At 36.0% G+C, this 19,748-nt stretch overlaps 1 protein-coding gene across 2 annotated transcripts; it reads left to right on the top strand.

The window, feature by feature from the left end:
* The first annotated feature begins 2,164 nt into the window (after nucleotides 1–2,164).
* ZUFSP (zinc finger with UFM1-specific peptidase domain) lies at nucleotides 2,165–17,095 on the top strand. Of its 2 annotated transcripts, none has more exons than XM_005858916.2 (10): nucleotides 2,165–2,464; nucleotides 3,854–4,432; nucleotides 6,127–6,237; nucleotides 8,203–8,321; nucleotides 9,642–9,810; nucleotides 11,697–11,885; nucleotides 12,301–12,466; nucleotides 15,355–15,506; nucleotides 16,547–16,767; nucleotides 16,983–17,095. In XM_005858916.2, exons 1-10 carry the CDS (start codon nucleotides 2,362–2,364, stop codon nucleotides 17,028–17,030), a joined length of 1,857 nt encoding a protein of 618 aa, XP_005858978.1. In that variant the 5' UTR covers nucleotides 2,165–2,361; the 3' UTR covers nucleotides 17,031–17,095. The 2 variants fall into 2 exon arrangements, with proteins under 2 accessions (XP_005858978.1, XP_005858979.1); XM_005858917.2 differs by having other exon boundaries at nucleotides 2,371–2,574.
* Nucleotides 17,096–19,748: the final 2,653 nt, after the last annotated feature.

Genomic DNA, 19,748 nt, shown 5'->3' with positions numbered 1-19,748 from the left:
CCTCCCCGATCCATCCCCCCATCCATCCCACAGCGCAGTATTCATGGAGCCTAATCGGCGCCTGGCATTGTTTTAGATATTGGAGCTGCAACAGTATTCACAGCGGATAGAAATGCTAACCTCATGGAGCTTCACAGAGGCTCTTTCCATCTTCAGCTGCATTACCTTGTTCCTAAACGCTCCCCTTTGTTTACAGCTTTTCGACTTGCCATTTAAACTTTTGGATTCCATAACATCTGTGGATTTCACACACACACACACACACACACACACACACACACACACACACTCAGTAGTCACTGTTATGTGAAATAACTACAGATAAAGTACTCTAAATTAATATGACACATTTTGGATAGCCTGGTAAACCATCCTGACGTTCAACAAACAGTACTGAAAACAGACTTTTCCAGACCCAATACCAGGCACAGAATATACAAGATTTAAACACCCACATACACAATTCCTACCCCTAAGAAGCTCTTGTTTTCCAGGTTATCCGCCAGCTCTCTATTCCTGCTATTGTATTTTTTTTTCTTAATCCCAAAAGCTATTTCCTATTTTTGATTGAGGGATTATATGTCTTTTCTTGTCTCTGAAGATATTATAGTTTCCTTGAACTATTTTTTTTTTTTTTTTGCGCTCTTATTCACTGTCTCTGTTTCTTCAGAGTTATTTTTTCCTGTTTGGTCATTTTGATTCTCATCTTTCCTGCCACAGGCTGTACTCCAATGCCTGGTGATTGTTGAGTATCCATATTTAAGAGTGAGACATTAAAGAAACTCATTGGAAGCCTGTGTATCAGTGGGGCCTGTTGACTCCCTGATTGTTAGCCTCCCTACAGAGAGATTAAATGAGATCTTGGTATTTCATAGGAGGATTTTCTAAAAGCCATTATCTGTAAGTCTTTTGTCTTGGACCAATGGTTTTCCTGGAGAATAATGTTCCAATCTCCTGACTTGGAGCCACAAATCAGACATCAGAATGTGATGGGAGGAAATGGCGAGGGGCCTCATAATTCAGTATTTAGCTTTCATTATTTCCCATTTTCAGTTCAATACCTTGACTCTCATCCTTTTAACTTCATAGCCTCTCTGGTTCATTTTCCTCATAAGCTAAACCTGTAGTGTTCTGTCTGGGAGGGAAAGAGGAGCCACTTAGCAACCTTGTGATAGAGGACATCTGGAGGTAGGCTTCTAATTGCTCCCAATACAGAATTTCGGCAAAATTTTCCTCTTTTCAGGCCCAAATTTAACATCTTCCTTAGAAGTATCTGGGCTTTAATTTCTGAACATCTCCAGACTTCTGGCATATGAAGTGACTTGTTTTTAGTGAATTTCTGTGCTTAGCTAAGCTAGTTACTACTCATTCATCCTTTTTTTTAGCTTCCAGATTTTGTTAACATCTTATTAAGCATTTATTTTTATTTTTTATTATTTTACTGTCATTTTAGTAGATTTTGAGAGGCAGGGTATATAAATGTACATGTTTAGTTTGCCATGTTTAACTACTCAACACCTAGAATGATTTCTAAAATATATATTGTACATCATCAGGTCATGCCACTGTCCTATTTAATTACTCCAATAGTTTTCTACAAGACCCTACATGATTTGACCCCTGTCTACAACTCTGACTTCATGTTGTAACCACTTCTAGAACATTACGCTCAGCTCACAAAAGTTCTTTTTGCTCCAGTCTGGGAGGCTTTCTTCTTCTTATCATTTTCTCTGCCTGGAATGCTCTTCCTTCTGTTGGTGCAAGGTTCTTCATAAGCACACTCACCTCTTCAAAAAGACCTTTGCTACCTATATTTGTCCTTTCTATAACCAACCCAGTTTTATTTCCCTTTTAGCACTTATCATGATCAGTTTATTTATTTGTTCATTTTCTCTCTACCTCAGAATGTAAGATTCAAAGGGCTTGGATTTTGTGTATTTTGATTTCTACTGCAGCTCCAGTTCCAAGCAGAATGCTTTGCTAATAGATGCTCATTAAATATTTGTCCAATGAAATAAGGACTGAACTATAGAAAAAAGATACGTGTGATCTTGTAACCTTGAGGCAAGAACTTGTCTTAGCCACCCTCCATCAGCAAGAGCGTAGTTGAGAGTGTGACATCTGGTAGCATTTTAATGCTGTCTCTGTGGACTCCCGAGTGCTCTAGGACCCGCCCCTTCATTCAGAAAGACGTCAGAGCCGCCCTATACTCTCTCGCATTTGGTTAGCAGTCCGGACCCTGCTGGGAGGTGGAAAAAGACTACGACTTCCAGAATACACTGCAACTCAGCCGGGCGTGGAGCGGTGCATTCTGGGAGTCCTTCCCTTCCGGGGACCAGAGGAAATGCTTTTTTGAATGTGATGCTGGAAACTGAAGCCTTTCGGAGTTGCAGGTCCTTTCCCCGGTTAACTGCGAATCTCTGGGTGGAGAGAGGACCTGCCTTCGTCTCTCGGGCCAGGAAAGGTAATCGACGCCGCTCACGCTCCTCTGCGGGCAGCCGGTTTCACCTGCGGGACCCGAAGAGGAAGCCCAGCCGGGGGTAGCGTGGCCACGGCCGGGTCGCGGGGCCGGAGGTAGGTCCTGACGGCCCCAGCTGTCATTTCCCAGGCCCGGAGCGTTGACCCAGTCGGTGTCTGAGCTGGTTTCGAGTCCTGGCTCGGGACGCCGGCGCGAACCTGGGCCGACGTGGCCCTTGCCGCCCCGCTCGCCCCTTGCCCACCAGCACTGCCCCCCGCCCTTTCCGCTCCCACCCCGAGTGGCAGGGAGTTCCGCGCCGCCGGGTCCAGCCGAGGCCCGGCCACGGGAAGAGAAACTCGCTGCGTGTGACTTTCTTTCCCCCCCGGGGGGTGGGGTGGGGAGGGGGGTTCTTCTAAAACCAGGAACTGTTTTCACTCGTCTGAAGGGAAATGAGAAAAACAAGGACAGCGTAGGAAGTTCTTATAAAACTAAGTTTATTTAAATGGTGGGAATAGTTTACCTTTCTTTTCCCGTTTCCCTTTAAATAGCTCGCAGCTGAATAATAGTCTGTGGTAGGAAGGTTGTGGCGGTGACTGCTTTTTAAAAAGTGTTTTCTTAACAAAATCACCACTTGTCGGTAGCTAGTACTTTATTAGTCCACAGAACTCAAAAGTGCCTGCTGATTTAGCACAGCTCGTTTTATAAGCCGAATCTCCAAGCGGTGAGATGCTTTCCCTAAAACTATGAAACCAGAGATTGTACTCCAGTTCTCTAGGCTCTGGAATCGGTGCTGTTTTCTACTCTGCTCAATGGGCTTCTGTTCTTCGGGTTGAGAGTACTGACTGGGTTGGCACTGTAGCTAACCATTTCCTGGTGTGGTGACATGTCTGAGCTAGGGTTTACTCCATGGGGAATAATAATGATACTTAAACTAGTTTGAGATATATTGAGCTCATTCACTGTTAGCTGCCATTGTTAAGATGTGTTTCTTTACCCTCCCCATTGTTGACAACTTTAAGTTTCTGTATTCAGATACATCAGTTGATGAGGCTTCCTTGTTGTCTCTTACCTGATTTATCTTCCCTGGACAATTTTATAAATGTTACTTTCTCTCTACCTCAGACCGCACTTTATGAAATAGCTGAAAAATTATTTTAATGTTCATTATTATTATTGCCTTTGTTTTATTAGACTCATTAAATTGAAACACAGGGACAATTTGGTTGAGATTTATTAATAAGTTTGTATATTTGAGGAACAGTAAGTCCATTGAAAATGTCTTCACCTAAGTAGTCCAGTTTGGGGTAAACTTAATTGTTCCAAATCATTTTATAAAATGCATTTTGTTTTCAACTCTTATTCTCTAACTTAAAATAACGTTGTGTTCTTTTCTAGCTGCTGGATGTACCATGCTTTCCTGTGATATTTGTGGTGAAACAGTGACCTCAGAACCGGACATGAAGGCTCATCTCCTAATTGTCCACATGGAAAATGAAGTCATATGTCCATTTTGCAAATTGTCGGGTGTGAATTATGATGAAATGTGTTTTCATATTGAAACTGCTCATTTTGAACAAAATGAATTGGGAAGAAACTTTGAGAGGATCAATACCATACACTGTGGAACTTCAGATAACAGGAAGGACAACACCCAGCAGAGCAGAATGGAAGTTAATCCAAGTATTCATTCACCCTGTGCATCTAATCATCCGAAAATTTCAGCTCAAAGCCTGCCTAAGGATGGTACTTTAGAACATAAAGCCTTTTATTCAGAGAACTTGACTGAATCTAGAAAATTCCTGGAAAGTAAGGAAAAACGACAGTGTGACCTATCCAAAATAAAAGGATCAATTTATGACACAGTGTATAGTCCTCCTGAATGTCCATTCTGTGGAAAAATAGAAGATTGTACTCAAGATATGGAAACTCATGTGAAAACAAATCATGCCAATCTTTTAGACACTCCAGTAGAAGGTAAAGTGTTCATTTCATATAACAACAACTAATGTTAGTTCCAGTTAACATGTGGTGCCCTGAAAGTTGATTTGTAAATCAGATTACTGCAATCAGATTACTACAAGTGTGTTTTAAAAATCAGTCTATATCTATAGCATTGTTTATTTGCAATTGTTGCAATACAATACAATACAAAATGGGAAAGAAGATACATGCAGGTAACAAATGTTTCAGCTACATTGAGAGTCCTTTTATTTACCTTTCTGAAGAGAAAGACATCAACTGAATGGCATCTGGACTGTTTCAGACTCTTGACTTTTTGTTATTGAGTTCTAGTTTGATTTAATTATGATCAGAAAACACTATGATTTCAGTTCTTGCCAGCATTTAGTGTTTGTTTTCCATGTTCCAGATTTTGACCATTCTAATGTGTGTAGTAGTATCTTATTTTAATTTGCAAGTCCCTCATAACATGTGATGAACATCTTTTACTTATTGTTAATCCTCACCTGAGGATATTTTCCCATTGATTTTTAGAGAGAGTTAGAAGGGAGGGGGAGAGACAGAAAGAAACATCTATGTGAGAGAGACACATTGATTGGTTGCCTCCGCACGTGCTCTCTGACTGAGGATCGAGCCTGTACGTGTCCTTGATTGGAATCAAACCCAGGACCCTTAAGTCTGAGGGCCGACGCTGTAGCCACTGAGCCAAACCAGCTAGGGCATGAGTTGTATTTTAATAAACACTGCCTTTATAATTATTCAAAGAGTGTGTATACATTTTTTATGGACACCCTATATATACAGTAGGATATTAGCCATGAAAAGGAAATCCTGCCGTTTGTATCTACCTGAGTGGACCTTGATGGCATTATGCTAAGTGAAATAAGTCAGATATAAAAAAACAAATACTGTACAGTATCACTTATATATGGAATCTAAAAAATAAAACACCAAACTCATAGAAAAAGGTATTCAATTTGTGATTACTAGAGGCAGAGGTGAATGGTGGGGAAATTGGATGTAGGTGGCCAAAGGTACAAAACTTTCAGTTATAAGATATTTAATGAGCTCTGAGGATGTGATATACAATATGATGACTAGAGCTAACACGTCTGTATGGTATATTTAAAAGTTGCTAAAGAGTAAGCGTAAATCCTGAAAGTTCTCATCACCTGGGGAAAAAATTTTTTTTCTCATTTCTATATGATACGGATACTAACTAAACTTATTTTGGTAATCATTTTACAATATGTGTAATTCAAGACATTATGCTGTACACCTTAAACTTATACAGTACAGTAAGTCAGTTATATCTCAAAACTGAAAGAAAAATACTTAATGTTCAACTAGCTTATCTTGGTAGGCTCTGTAGCTTTATTATCATACAGATAATATAATTAAACATTTCCAAGTTCTTTCCTAAACTGAGTATGCGTATGCTGCATCAAATTTTTCCTTTTTGTTTTTAAATTTTCTCTTATGTGCTGGTTAAAAGAAGATGGAAGTAGGAAAAGAGAGTATGCTGGAGCATGTCTGTAAATTTATATCATTTAAAGTGTGGCTTCAAACCCTCACATAGAAGGAACATTCAAACACTTGACATTTCAAGTTGTAGAAATTTTTTGGCAAGAAACCAAACAGTCTTTGACTTGGGGTGAAGATCTAAAAGTTTTCTAAATAAAACCAATTGAATTATGTCTCTAATACAGACTGTGATCAACCATTGTACGACTGCCCTATGTGTGGGCTCACCTGTACAAATTACCATATTCTCCAGGAACATGTTGACTTGCATTTGGAAGAAAGCAGCTTTAGACAAGGTATGTTTATATGTTTAAAAATAAGAATGTCATTATTTAATTTCCACTTCCTAGGACACATATCTAATTTTTAGATTAGTGATATAGAGAGAAAAAAAGCATACTGGTCAAAAATAAGTCTGTCCCTTTAAAGAATTCAAATTTAGTTCCAACTTTTTAAAAGAGGTTGGGGTGGTTTTTTTATTTGTTTTAAATATATTTTTATTGATTTCAGAGAGGAAGGGAGAGGGAGGAGAGAGAGAGAGAGAAACATCAACGATGAGAAAGAATCATTGATTGGCTGCCTCTTGCACACCCCCACACTGGGGCCTGAGCCCGCAACCTGGGCATGTACCCTGACCAGGTATTGAACCGTGACCTCCTCGATCATAGGTCGATGCTCAACCACTGAGCCATGCTGGCTGGGCTAAAAAGGTTTTTTGTTGTTGTGGGTTTTTTTTACAGAAAAATTGTGAAGAATAAACTGTTGTGACCAACTGAGCTAAAGGTGTGCATCCAGGGTTTTGCCTCAGAGTACCAATATTTAGAAGACAGTGAAATATTAGGCAGTTTTCAAAATCAATTTGATTTGTAAGTTGAGGCCATTTTTTCAGCAGCTTAGAAGTAACTGAATTTAACATTTGGTCAGCCAAAATTGTTGGTGAACTAGGATGCTGCCATATAGCACAATTTTTAAAAAGAATGTGAGCTATGTGACTAAAAAGTTTTTCAAGTGCCTTTCTAGCTGCTAGCCCAGCTTTTTACATTACCACTTACTAGTTTTATAAGTGACATGAAAGTTTTCCTCTGTGCCCTATTTTTTTTTAATTTGGTATTATTTAGTAATCACTATGGTGACTTAGAAGTGGAAATATCCTATATGACTTGCACAGTCCTACTGAAACAAAATATAACATAAACCCTAAGAGAAACCAACTGTATTTTAATGAATTTTAGTTTTTTAAGGTACATAGATACCACCTGTTAATGCCGTGGCCTCAGTATCCAGTGTCATTGATCCTAGTACCAGTCAGTTATCTCCATGGACAGACAGCATTACCTGCTCACTCAGACTAATCCCAAGATGAGAATGAGTGTAGAAAAGATGGAACAGTTTTCTACTCTGTTCTTTACTAACTATCGTGGAAGAATAACACACTGGAGCTGAGTATCTGATAATTCTTACTTTGTTTATGAATAGAGTTTGTATTGGTGCATAAATTATTCTTTCAGCCTGTATTGGGTAATGAGAGAAAGATATGGTCTGAGTATATCACTGTAGATAGCCTCAGAAGTACACTAGAAGTCCGTTGTAAATTGCATATCTCCAACAATAGAAGTGGGGATCAAATAGGAAGATGTAGTGGAGGCTTGAGAGATTGGAAAGGAAAGAAAGAATAGTCAAATACATTATTAAACCACCAAATTGGGGGATCAAGAAGATAAGATACTGGCTAGAAGCCAATGGCTAATGGATCTGTGGAATACTGGATAGAGGGGAGACAGGGCAAGATGTTGTACTATAATTAATACCTGTATAATCTAATAACTGTATTTTGCAAACATTTTTATGCTCTTTATTATTTCCTTCCCAGATTTTTTTTAAACCAATCTATTTGATTTGTATTAATAAAGAACACCAATGAATGATGTGGCTAATTTCTCTAAGTTTGGGTTTCTTCAGAAGATAATAATACCTATCTTCCTAAAGTTGTTATAAGGTTCCAAATGAGATGATAAATGGAAAGTCCTTGTCTCAACCTAAACACTCAGTGAATGTTAGTGATTTAAATGGAGGCTATTCTCTTACAAAAGTAGTTTAAGTTCTGCTAACTTTGTACTTTTGCTTTCTGTGACATCATAGGCATGAACAAATGGCAAAATAATAACAATTACTCCTTTTTAAAATATATATATATAAACATGTAATAAATGAGCTTTGATTTCAGTAATTATTTTATTCTAAACACTAAACATATCTGATAGGCATGGATAGAGTCCAATGTTCTAGAGACCTAGAATTGGCTCACCACCTTCAAGAAGAAGAAGACAGAAAGAGATCTGAAGAATCAAGACAAGAAAGGGAAGAATTTCAGAAGCTGCAGGTACATAAATTATAACTATTATATTTTGATATTTTGGTTTGGTAGAATTCTTAATTTTCAGATATGCTGTCAAGACTTCAGCCTATTGCTTTTGTCCTTGTTATTATACTAACTATTTTTTAACATGTATTTTATAGTTCCTAACAGCCACCATTTGTAAGTACTCATTCTGGTCATGTACTAGGGTAAGCACCTCATATCATATCCCAAAATCTTCACAACAACTCAACTCTCTGGAGAAATTATTTTAAACCTTTTTTTTTAGTAGCTTAACTTGCTCAGGATCAGGCAGTATTAAATGAAAAGCTTGGATTCAAACCCATGGTTAAGTTGATGGGGCAAATTAAGAAACGAAGATTCATAATATATGGTGCCATGTGGGTACTTGAAATATCAGAGGGAACACTTTGTAAAGTATACGTTGTCTAACCACTATGCTATACACCTGAAACTAATACAGAATAATATTGAATGTAAGCTGCAATTGAAAAATAAAAGAACAGGTTATATACTTAGGACATAGCAAATCCTTTTATTGTGCATTGTGCATATCATAATTTTCCCAAACTTATATGACCTCTCACTTTTTTCTCAGGCATCTCACACATGGCAATATGGGAGAAAATTTAATTCTCACCTTAGAATATCTGATTTTGGCTATTTTTCTCATTGGTGATTTATTTACTTGCAAAATATTTTCCCACCAGGATTCAGAAGAGAAAAGAAAGTTGGCTTTTCACAACTCTTCTTGCCTTATGTAATTTTGCACATTATAAATACAAAAAGCTTCCAATATTAAAGGGAATTTGTTATTCCCTTTGCAAATTAGTTGTTCAGATCTCAGAAACTTTTTCCAAGAAGGCCTTTTTATACATATTATTTGAGATTCTCTGTTCCCTGTGCAAAAACATAGTTCATTTACTAGGTAGAATGAATGCCTGAATGAATTATGAATTAAGTAGGCCTTTATAGACTAGCTTGGGAACCAAATAACAAGTACTGACAGGTTTCCTTGCAAAAATCATCAGTGTGTTCAGAACTCGTCTGCCTTGTACTTTTAGTAGGAAAACAGGATTCTCTACCACAAGAAAAGCAAGTCTCTTGCCATGATAGTTGTTTATAGAGAAGGCTTTTACTAATTCAGGGATTTTGTATGCGTGTGATTGATTTCTCATAAAAATCTTTAAATTGACTTTTATAAAAGTCTGTAAACCAAAATGTTTCAAAATGCATTTCCAGATAAATGAAATTATGGTAAGTTTCCTTCCTCACCGAGGTAAAGGGACATAAAAATTAAGTTATTTGTTTTATATTCAATAGCGACAATATGGTTTAGATAATTCTGGAGGGTACAAACAGCAGCTACTACGAAGTATGGAGAGAGAAGTAAATAGTGGAAGAATGCATCCATCTGAATTTCACAGAAGAAAAGCTGATATGATGGAATCACTAGCTATTGGTATTGATGATGGGAAAACAAAAACTTCTGGTGAGTTCTTAAACATCAAAATCATGGTTTTAATATTCTGTGTATCACCGAAGTAATCATCAGAATTACTTGAATTTTGCCTAATTTTCATAATCTACAGTTTATATAGGTTTAGGTGAGACTGTGTTCAAACAATTTTTTAAAATGTGTTGTTTTGAAACATCTAAACTTCTGTTCTTAAATAGTTCACCTAAAAATAAATCACTTGTATATTGTGTTAATTTACTTTGTATTTGGAAAGTGAACTTTTTAACTTCGTTAAGGTTATTATGGAATTGTTTGCCAAAGTGGTCAAAATCCACATTTGCATCTGTATTCTCACACTTTGTATGGATGTTGGCACTATATAATTTTGGCCATTAGGGCACGAAATGATGTACTATGTCTTAATTTGCATTTCTTTGTTTATTCCTGAGGTAGTTTCTTCAAGAAATAACCTGTTCCATTCATTTGTCCTTTCTCTGTTGGATTGTTTTTCTTTTTCTTACTAATTTGTGCAAGTCCTTTAAGTACATCAGGATTCTAATTCTTTGTTGATTTTATGAGGTATAAATATCTTCAAGTCTATAATTTTGCCTTTAAATTTCATATGTGGTATGTTTATTTTTTAAATTTTATTTTCAATTACAGTTTATACTCAATGTTATTTTGTATTAGTTTTAGGTTTACAGCATAGTGGTTAGACAATCATACTTTACAAAGTGGTCTCCCAAATATTTGAAGTATCTACCTATTATAATATTATTGACTACTAGTATATTTCCTATGATGTACTTTACATCCCCATGACTGTTTTATACTACCAATTTGTACTTCTCAATCCCTTCAACTTCTTCACTGAGTCCAACCCTGCTTCCCTCTGACTATCATTAGTCTGTTCTCTGTATCCATAGTCTGTGTCAATTTTGTTCAATTATTTTGCTCTTTAGATTCCACATACAAGTGAAATCATCTGGTATTTATCTTTCTCTGACTGACTTATTTCACTTAGCATAATACCCTCCAGGCCCATTCATGTTATCACAAGTGGTAAGATTTCATTTTTTTTTTTTATGGCTGAGTAATATTCCATTGTATATTTGTACCACAGCTTTTTATCCACTGATCTGTTGATGGGCACTTGGGTTGCTTCCATATCTTACATATATTCTTTCGAATTATTGTAAAAGTGTCATTTTTAAGAAACTCCCCCATCTTTGAGATCATGGTTGTTTTTTTTAATTTATATACTTTATGAAAAATTGCTTTTCATATTTTGACTTTAATCCAGTTGGAATTTATTTGTACATATGGGTATGTGAGAGGGAAAGAGGAGAAGAGAAAGAAAAGGATGGATCAAATATTTTCCCTTTATAACAATACTTTAATTTCTTATTGCTTATTTATCTTAGTACCATTTAATGAATCTGTACTTTCTCCCCTTATACTTCTCTAAGGGTCTTCATGTAAAAAGAAGTATGTGAAGTAGGAGTTCCTAGGAAATGTGTAATATGATTCATTAGGGTATACAGTAGGAAAATATTAAAATGTCTATTTGTTTTTAATTTGTGTCATTCTTTAATTTCTAAGTGTTCATATATTTAAGAGTTACTAAAGAACCACTAATTTATATGTAATTTAAAATAAAAACAAATGTAAAAGATTACAGAGCACAGCCCTAAAATATACTATGTCCTTTTGATAAGCTGTCTTGAAGTTTAGAAGTGATTGATTTAATGGCAAAGCAGGACATGAACTAAGGTTATATCAGTAAAAAGATAAAAAAGATGGAATTGACAAAATTTAAATGTGGCGTTTGAGGGACAGATTGATCTTAGAAATATATTAGGCAGCCATAGGAAAGTAACTAATTCTTCTAAATCTTCTCACTCTCTCTTCTACTTTAGGCATTATTGAAGCACTTTACCGGTATTACCAGAATGCTGCCACAGATGTCAGGCGTGTGTGGCTTTCTGCCGCAGTGGATCACTTTCATTCCTCTTTTGGTGACAAAGGTTGGGGATGTGGTTACAGAAATTTCCAAATGCTACTGTCATCATTATTACAAAATGATACTTACGATGATTGCTTGAAAGGTATGTGAAGTATAGTACTTTGAACTTATCACCTTATATGATATGGGGGAATTAAAGTATAGTGGGCACAGTTAATAGCTTTAATGAAGAAGTATTTTGGATATTTACATTTAGAGAAACTGATACAATAGAAAATATCAAGAATAACTCTTAGAAACTGTGTTGTAGGCTCCTCTAGAATACATGCTGTACATGAAATATGTATAGTAGGGACACTTAATGGCTTTGAGGAAGAAACACTTTAGGATATTTACATTAAAAACCTGAATTCTGGTTGGAGGAAGCAAAACTGGTACAATAACAGATGTCAGCAATATCTCTCTTAGACTCCTCTAGAGTAAATGGTGTACTGCTAAATGATACTATTCAACAATTTTATAACTGCTATGTAACATGTTTGCTTGTATGATTTTAGGTATGTCAGTTCCTTGTATTCCAAAAATTCAGTCTATGATTGAAGATGCATGGAGGGAAGGTTTTGATCCTCAGGGTGCCTCCCAACTTAATGACAGGCTACAGGGAACAAAGGCCTGGATTGGAGCATGTGAAATATATACACTTCTGACCTCCCTAAGGGTAAAGTATGTACCTAAAAAGCCAAGGTGATATTATTGTCACATCTGGGAGGTTTTATGGTTGCTATTTTTTTGTTTGTTTTTCTATCAAAGCAGTAGTTAAAAATTAAAATTTAAGTAGCACTAAAAGGTTTATATGAAATAATAAATTCATTTCCTATCTCATGCTCCTTTCCATTCTCTAGTCTTTATCGGAAGCAGCTGTCATTCCCGTTTTTAAATAATATGCTTTCATGGCTTTTGTTCTTGGTTTATCAGTGTTAGACATTGTCTACTGCATTCCCCTTATATTTCCCACCTGTTCACTCTCAATCCTTCTAACATGGTTAAATCTCAGCTTTTTTGAAGTTAGAGTTTACTTCAGGGCTGTATAAATATTATTATTGCTGATTTTATTTTATTTGGAAATTTTTTGCATCTTTTGTTAGCCCTGATATTATGAAATTTCACCTGGAATGTGGGATTTTGATATATTGTGTGGAGATTTGTTTTTCCTTTCTAATCTGGAATGGTGAATTGTAATATCTCAGTATAGTGTTTAAAAGCTTGGACTTCCGAGTCAGATGCCTGTAATTGCTTCCGGCTTTCCTATCTACCTGCTCTGTGATTTAATTTGTCTGTACCCTTATTTATCTTATTTATAGAGTATTTCTATCCTAGTTCTACCATTGATAAAAGAACATATAAATAGTAACTCCTTCGTAGAGTTATAGTGATAATTAAATGAGATAATAATAAAGTGCTTGGAACTGTGATTGGAATGTAGAAAGAGCTCAGAGGTTAACTGTAAATTTATTGGTCATGTCTTTTTTTTATATATTTGCTTTTTGTTTTACTGTCTAGATTCACTCAACTTTATCTCCCAACTACTCTATTGAAATGTTATTTTAGCAATCGTGTTTTTAATTCTAAGGGGTAAAGTTTCGTAGACTCCTATTCTTTTATGGTTGCAAAATTTTTTTCCAACACTTTGTATCTTTCTGTTCCTTGCACTTTTGTTTCCTCCATGTTAATTTCTTTCCATATCTATTTATTTTAGTCTTTTTCATTTTGAAGGCATTCTACCTTTTGTAAATCCTTAATTGTGTATTCCTAGAGTGAGGAACAAGGCACTAAAAAGCTGATTGGAGGTTTTGTGGGATTGCATGGGGTTTGCAGAGTAACAGACTTCATTTAAGGAGTCTTAGGTGGAAACTTGCTATTTGGTTGGGAAACTCTCAAATATCAGTATAGAGAGAGATCTTTTCTCAGAGGCCATTCAGAGAAGAGTTCTCCACTTTTCTGCTACAGCTCTTGCCTGTGTGTGTGTGTGTGTGTTGGGGGAAGTGAAAAGTGATTTGCCTTCTTTATGCAAACTTCCAATTAATCTCCTATTGTTGTCCCCATTACTACTCTCCCCAATACCTTATGCCTCTAAGCTTTCAGTTTTCCATTTTTCAGAATTGTGTGACCGTTTATCTGTCCCCATTCTTTTTGTCCTTGGGTGTTTAAGTCATTTCCTTCTTCAGTATTTTGTTGTTGGGCTTTCGAGAGGGAACAGAGGTAGATGCCTTTGATCATCTTTAATGGAAAATTTGCCTTAAGCTTCATGACTCCATAGTTTCTTTTTATGTTTGTTCCTAGGTAATTTATCCAGTGTTTTACACTATTTTTACCACATTAGTTGTTATATTTATTGCTAAAAATATTTTAAAAATTTTAAATAACGAATGTGTGTATAACTTACCTGAATGATTTAAATTGAAGGGACTAGTTTTATGTCCTCTAAATTTTTTTTTTCTTTTTGCAATCTGTTCACACATTCATATTATATGTACTTCATCATGTTTGAGCTTTTATAAAAATTTTAAGGAAAGAAAATTTCCATCTAAAATACCTGATGTATCCAGCTTTTTCTTGGTACCTGAAATAGTTTAGTCTTCCTTCGAATAAAGCCTTTTTATTAATGAACCTGAATTTATTTGCTAGTTTTTTAAACGTCTTCCTTTTGCACTCCATGAATTATACTCTGTTGAGTACTATTTACATTCTTAAATACAAACATGCAGTCAACTGCTAACCCAAAAGTCGTTTCTACTTTTTAACAACTATCCAAAACTTGATTTCAACCTTTAAAACTCAGTGCTAATCAATTTGAAAGTTACCAACATTAAACTTACTGAAGTTAAAATGACAACCATTACAGTTGGAGATTTTATTGCCAACAGACACAAGGACAGGATATCTATGCTATACTTTAAAGTGAAAATAAAGTATTTAAAGTGCTTTTGTTTATACCTGACCTTTTTAAAACAGTTGTTGAAAAGTATACACACTGGTTAAAATAATTTTGTTTATTCAAGGTTGACTTCCTCTTGAGGAAACAATACCACAACCGGTGTCTGGTACCAAATAGGAGATCGATAGATAGGTAGATGGGGTACACAGGTTTTTCTGATTTCTACAGGTATTCTTTTCTTATTTATTATTGGAATTTGAGAGAGCTGACAGGAAAAATACTCAGGATATTTTTGATAAATGTGAATGGTTGTCAAGGAATTAAAATTAAAAGTTGGCTTCCAATTGATTATTAGGTTCAGAGGCTTTAGAATAAAAGCTGTGTCTCGGGTTTTATGTAGGTGATTTTTTAAAATCTCATTTATTCATGGAGATTTTGCATATCAGAAAATCTTTTTAACTTTAATTATAAGTCATCAACTTTATTATGAAGTTATTCAAATATTTTCTCATAAAATGAGTTTTTTATATAAATAATAAAATTTGCATTTTTTTCTTCTTAGGAAAATGAAATAGAATTAGTTTTAAACTAAGAATTTTTTTGTCTTATTAACTCCACTGATGAAAATGATTTTTAAAATATTTTCTAAATAATTTATTCTGTCCATTTTTTCTAGGTGCCGTATTGTGGATTTTCACAAGTCAACTGGTCCTTTGGGTACGCACCCTCGCCTGTTTGAATGGATACTGAACTATTATTCTACAGAGAGGGAAGGGGGCCCAAAAGCAGTGTGTACATCTAAACCTCCTATCTATCTGCAACATCAAGGTTAGTGCAACTCAGAAATAATAACTGTAACTTACAAGCATATCTTTATACGACAAAGAGTTAGCTTTTGCTTTAGGACAGGTTAAAAGTCTGATCATGGGGAGTAGGGTGATAGTAGCCTGTCCGATTTTCATAGTTACATTTTCATTTCAGTCTATTCCTGGGTAATGAAAGATGATACCCTTGGTATCTTCAGGGCTGCGTGGTTCACTCTTCCTTTATTGTTTATCCCTTATTTTTTTCAGGTCTTTACCCATGTGTCACTTCAGTGAGGCCTTCCCTGACCACCTTACCTAAGAGTTCATCTCATTATCCCAGCTTCCCACCACTGGCATTTCTTACTCCTTTTCCCTGCTTTATTTTTTTAGATACAGTATAATATATACTTTCCTTATTTATCTTGCTTATAGAGTATTTCTTCCTATTGTGATGTGAGTTCCATGAAGGCAGGAATGTTTGTTTTGCTTGCTCTGTATCACTGATTCCTGGACTAGTGCCCGGCACAGGCGTGTTTGACAAATATTGAATGGGTGATCTGGATTGACAGGAATGAGGAAAAGTAATTGTTAGGAATTTCATCATTTAGGAATACAAGCTGTAAAGCTTAACTTTTGAAATTCTAGTATATAGTATATATTTATTTTTGTTTACCTTTTAGAACCATTAGAGTTTTGTTTTATGGTAGGTAATTTTCAAATCCTTTCATTTGAGATCTTTGAATAGGAAGTATCAAGGGATTGGGAAAGAAAAACTAAAATGTGTGACTCAGTAGAAAAATGTTTGTAATGAAGCCTTTAGAAAACTAAAATTGAACAAAGGAAAACTGAAAAGTTAGGAAGTAGAACTGAATGCTTGTGTCTTAGGAATGAGAGAGGTCAGATAACTATGTCAGAGGGACTAACTATATTTATTTTCTAAACATTCATTTGCACACACTCCGTATACGCAGAGAGAGTATTCAGTGTGTGTGTGTACATATTTATATCTGTATGTATGGCTGTAGGTAAATCATATATAGCTGTTACTTTATTTTTTGATAGGTCATAGTCGAACAGTTGTTGGAATTGAAGAGAGAAAAAACCAAACGTTGTGTTTACTAGTATTTGATCCTGGATGTCCTTCTCGAGAAATGCAGAAACTATTAAAGCAAGACATGGAGGCTAACAGTCTCAAGCAACTTCGGAAATTTGTGGGAAATTTAAAGCATAAACAGTACCAGATAGTGGCAGTAGAGGGCGTTCTTACTGCAGAGGAGAAAATTGTAAGTCTTTATCTGGAATTTTATTTAATTTTTTTATGGCTTGAATTTTAAAATGTTTATTTCTCATTTCTTAAATTCAAAATTGTAATTTTACTTAAGAAATTTTCATTATCTTGAAATTATTTTTAGATTTTTTAAAATATTAGAATAATATGTATTCTGACTAATTGATTTCTGCTTACAACTAACAATTTTTTAAAAAATTTTGTTTCAAGGCCAGGAGACAAGCATCTCAAGTGTTTACAGCTGAGAAGATTCCTTGAAGAATTAAGCATTTCAGTGAGTGTGGAACTTCATGTCCCAAATTCAGATATTAAATTCCTTAATGCAACTTATGAACCTGTGAATTCTCTAAATACTCAACTTTTAGTTTCTAAAATGTCTAAATATATCATTAGTGATTCACTGTTTAGAAATTTAGAAAAATACCTTGTTTGCATTGTGGGTTTTGTATTTCTTACCCGTTTCAGAAACTGATTTTGTATTATAGTCATATTTAATATTTATTGGGTTCTTATGTTAGGTATGCTTAGTATTTTCCATGTATTAATTAGTTTAATCTTCAAAATAGTTCTGTGAGACAAGTGTTATTATTAGTGTGTGAGGAAGGTGAAACTGTAAGATTAGTAATTTGCCTGGAAAAATTTTCATAATCCCAGGCTGTCTTACTTTCAAATTCTTACCAATGTTTAGGTGTTGGGCACACAATGTAATATACAGATCATGTATCATAGAAATTACACTTGAAATCTATATCAGATTAATCAATATCACCCCAATAAATTTAATCAATGTCACCCCAATAAATTTAATCAAAAACATTCTGTTTTCTTCTGTTGTAAAACATTTAATGAAATTCCCTCCTTACCTCCTAGAAATAACTTAATATTTAACAACAGATGTCACTCTGAAAAGAGGGATTTGCTTTTGTTCAATATTCACACTCTTACCTATACAACTGAGATTTAGAGTCTAGTGTTCAATGTGTCCTATAGGAGAGAAACTTTCAGACTCATGTTGGCTGTGCTGTGTAAGGTTGCAAAAAAGAATCCTACTCTGGCCAACTGAAGCAGAAAGAAATGCATTGAGAGATGATCAGAGAAGCTCACAGAATCCATAGGTAACTAGGGCACTTTGCTGGAACCAAGGCAACTCCTGTGGTCTGATTCATAGCAAGAGCCAAGGTAGAATGTCTCTGCTCACAATTCAGATTCCCGAGAGGAATCTGATGCCATGATGTATGCCCTGGACAGAGGCAATTTCTCGAAAGGAAATCGGGGTAGATAAGGAAATGGATATTAAACAACAAAAAAGAAAAACAACAACTGTCTGTTATACCATGAAAAATGAACAAGAATGTACTTGAATGAAGTTTTATAAATATTCACTACACCACTGAATACTGAAAATTGCATTCCAAGAATGAATAATATTGCCAATTGGAAAATTCTAGAAATAATCCTTTCTAATATTTTGTCCTTCAGACTAGTGACTAGGTTTCTCCCTCATATCCCCATGCAGTTATCCTTTTTCATGCCATCATTACTTCTTACCTAGATAACCTGCTGACTGGACTCCCTGTCTTGATTCTCTGTCATCCATCTTCTACACAGAAGCCAAATGTTCCTTACAAATATATTTTGTCACTTCCTAGTTGAGTCCTTTTCCCTGTTTATGTATAAAATCCGAACATCCCACACAACCTGGGCCCTGCTTGCCTCTCCAGGCTCATCTCTCACCACTCTCAAAGTTCCACTCCTTTTAGCCCAAAGTCCTTCACCAAAATATAGTTGGTGCACCCAGCAGCCCCTAACCCCAAGGCCGCAGAGGCGCTGGGGCCACTGGGGCTGCAGCAGAGACACAAACCGGCAGGAAACCTGTGGAAAGGGAGATAAACTATCATAACTTTATCTCCCTTTCCACAAGATGAGAAAACTGACCCTGATTATTTAGTGATATGGCCCACACCTTTCTACAAGCACAGGGTATGTTATGATCATTCCTAGGAAGTGATCAGAATACTGGTCAGAATACTGTTTCCAGGGAATAACGCTACTGTGGCAAATTATCTAAGAGAGGAAACAAGCTTTTGTTGGGTTTATTCTGAAGGTCAGAGAACAGACCACCCCAACATATGCCATGTTGTTATATTGACGATCTTGACCTGCAGATGCTTGAAAAACAGCAAATGCAAGGAGAGGTTTTCACTGAAGTCTCCTTCTCTGCCTAAAATCGGACCCCCCAAAAGGTTCCCTTGATGGGAAAAGTGCCATCAGCCAGTGAAGACTGACTCCTGTCACAGGACAGGAGACTAGAAGTTGACATCACATCCAAACTTTGTTACAAACTATCTCCCCCACCCCCATTCAGCTTTCCTAAAAATCATGTACTCTCCTCTAAGAGGCCTCCATATCCCGTCCCCTTTCCCTAGAAAGAAGGCATTTAAATCTGGATTCTAAGCCACTTTGGGAAGTTATTCATTTTTCCCTGGGATCTCCCACATATACACGAGGTACACATGTTAATGAACTTTAGTTTTTCTCTTGGTAATCTGTCTTTCATTACAAGGGCCTCCGCTAAGAACTCAGAAGGGCAGAGGAAAACTATTTTTCCTCCTCCATAATTCTATCTCGGGAAATCAAGTCCTGGGCTGAACAGTGAGTTTGGCTCAAGTGCCAAGCAGTCCCGGCTGAGGGGAGGGAAGCTTCTAGGGGGAAATCAATGATACTGGCATCAAAGTAGGACAGAGGGCACACACATGGTTGCTGGTGGGAGTTTAAAGTGATTCAACATTTTTGGAGGATGATTTGGCAAAATCGATAGAAATGTTCAAGGTACATCCAAGAGTCTTCTAGGAATCTCATCTGCTGAGATAAAGCACGAGTGCTTAAGCCCTGGTCAGAACCCAGGATGCTACTGCGGGCTCTCCTTCCATGATAGGAAAACCTGTTAACAACCTGCATTTTTAGGCAAGGTGGCAT

Source organism: Myotis brandtii, unplaced genomic scaffold, assembly GCF_000412655.1.
Source record: "Myotis brandtii unplaced genomic scaffold, ASM41265v1 scaffold123, whole genome shotgun sequence".
Lineage (NCBI taxonomy): Eukaryota > Metazoa > Chordata > Mammalia > Chiroptera > Vespertilionidae > Myotis > Myotis brandtii.
The sequence above is the reverse complement of the archived record's forward strand: the minus strand, read 5'-3'. Positions and strand labels throughout refer to the sequence as shown.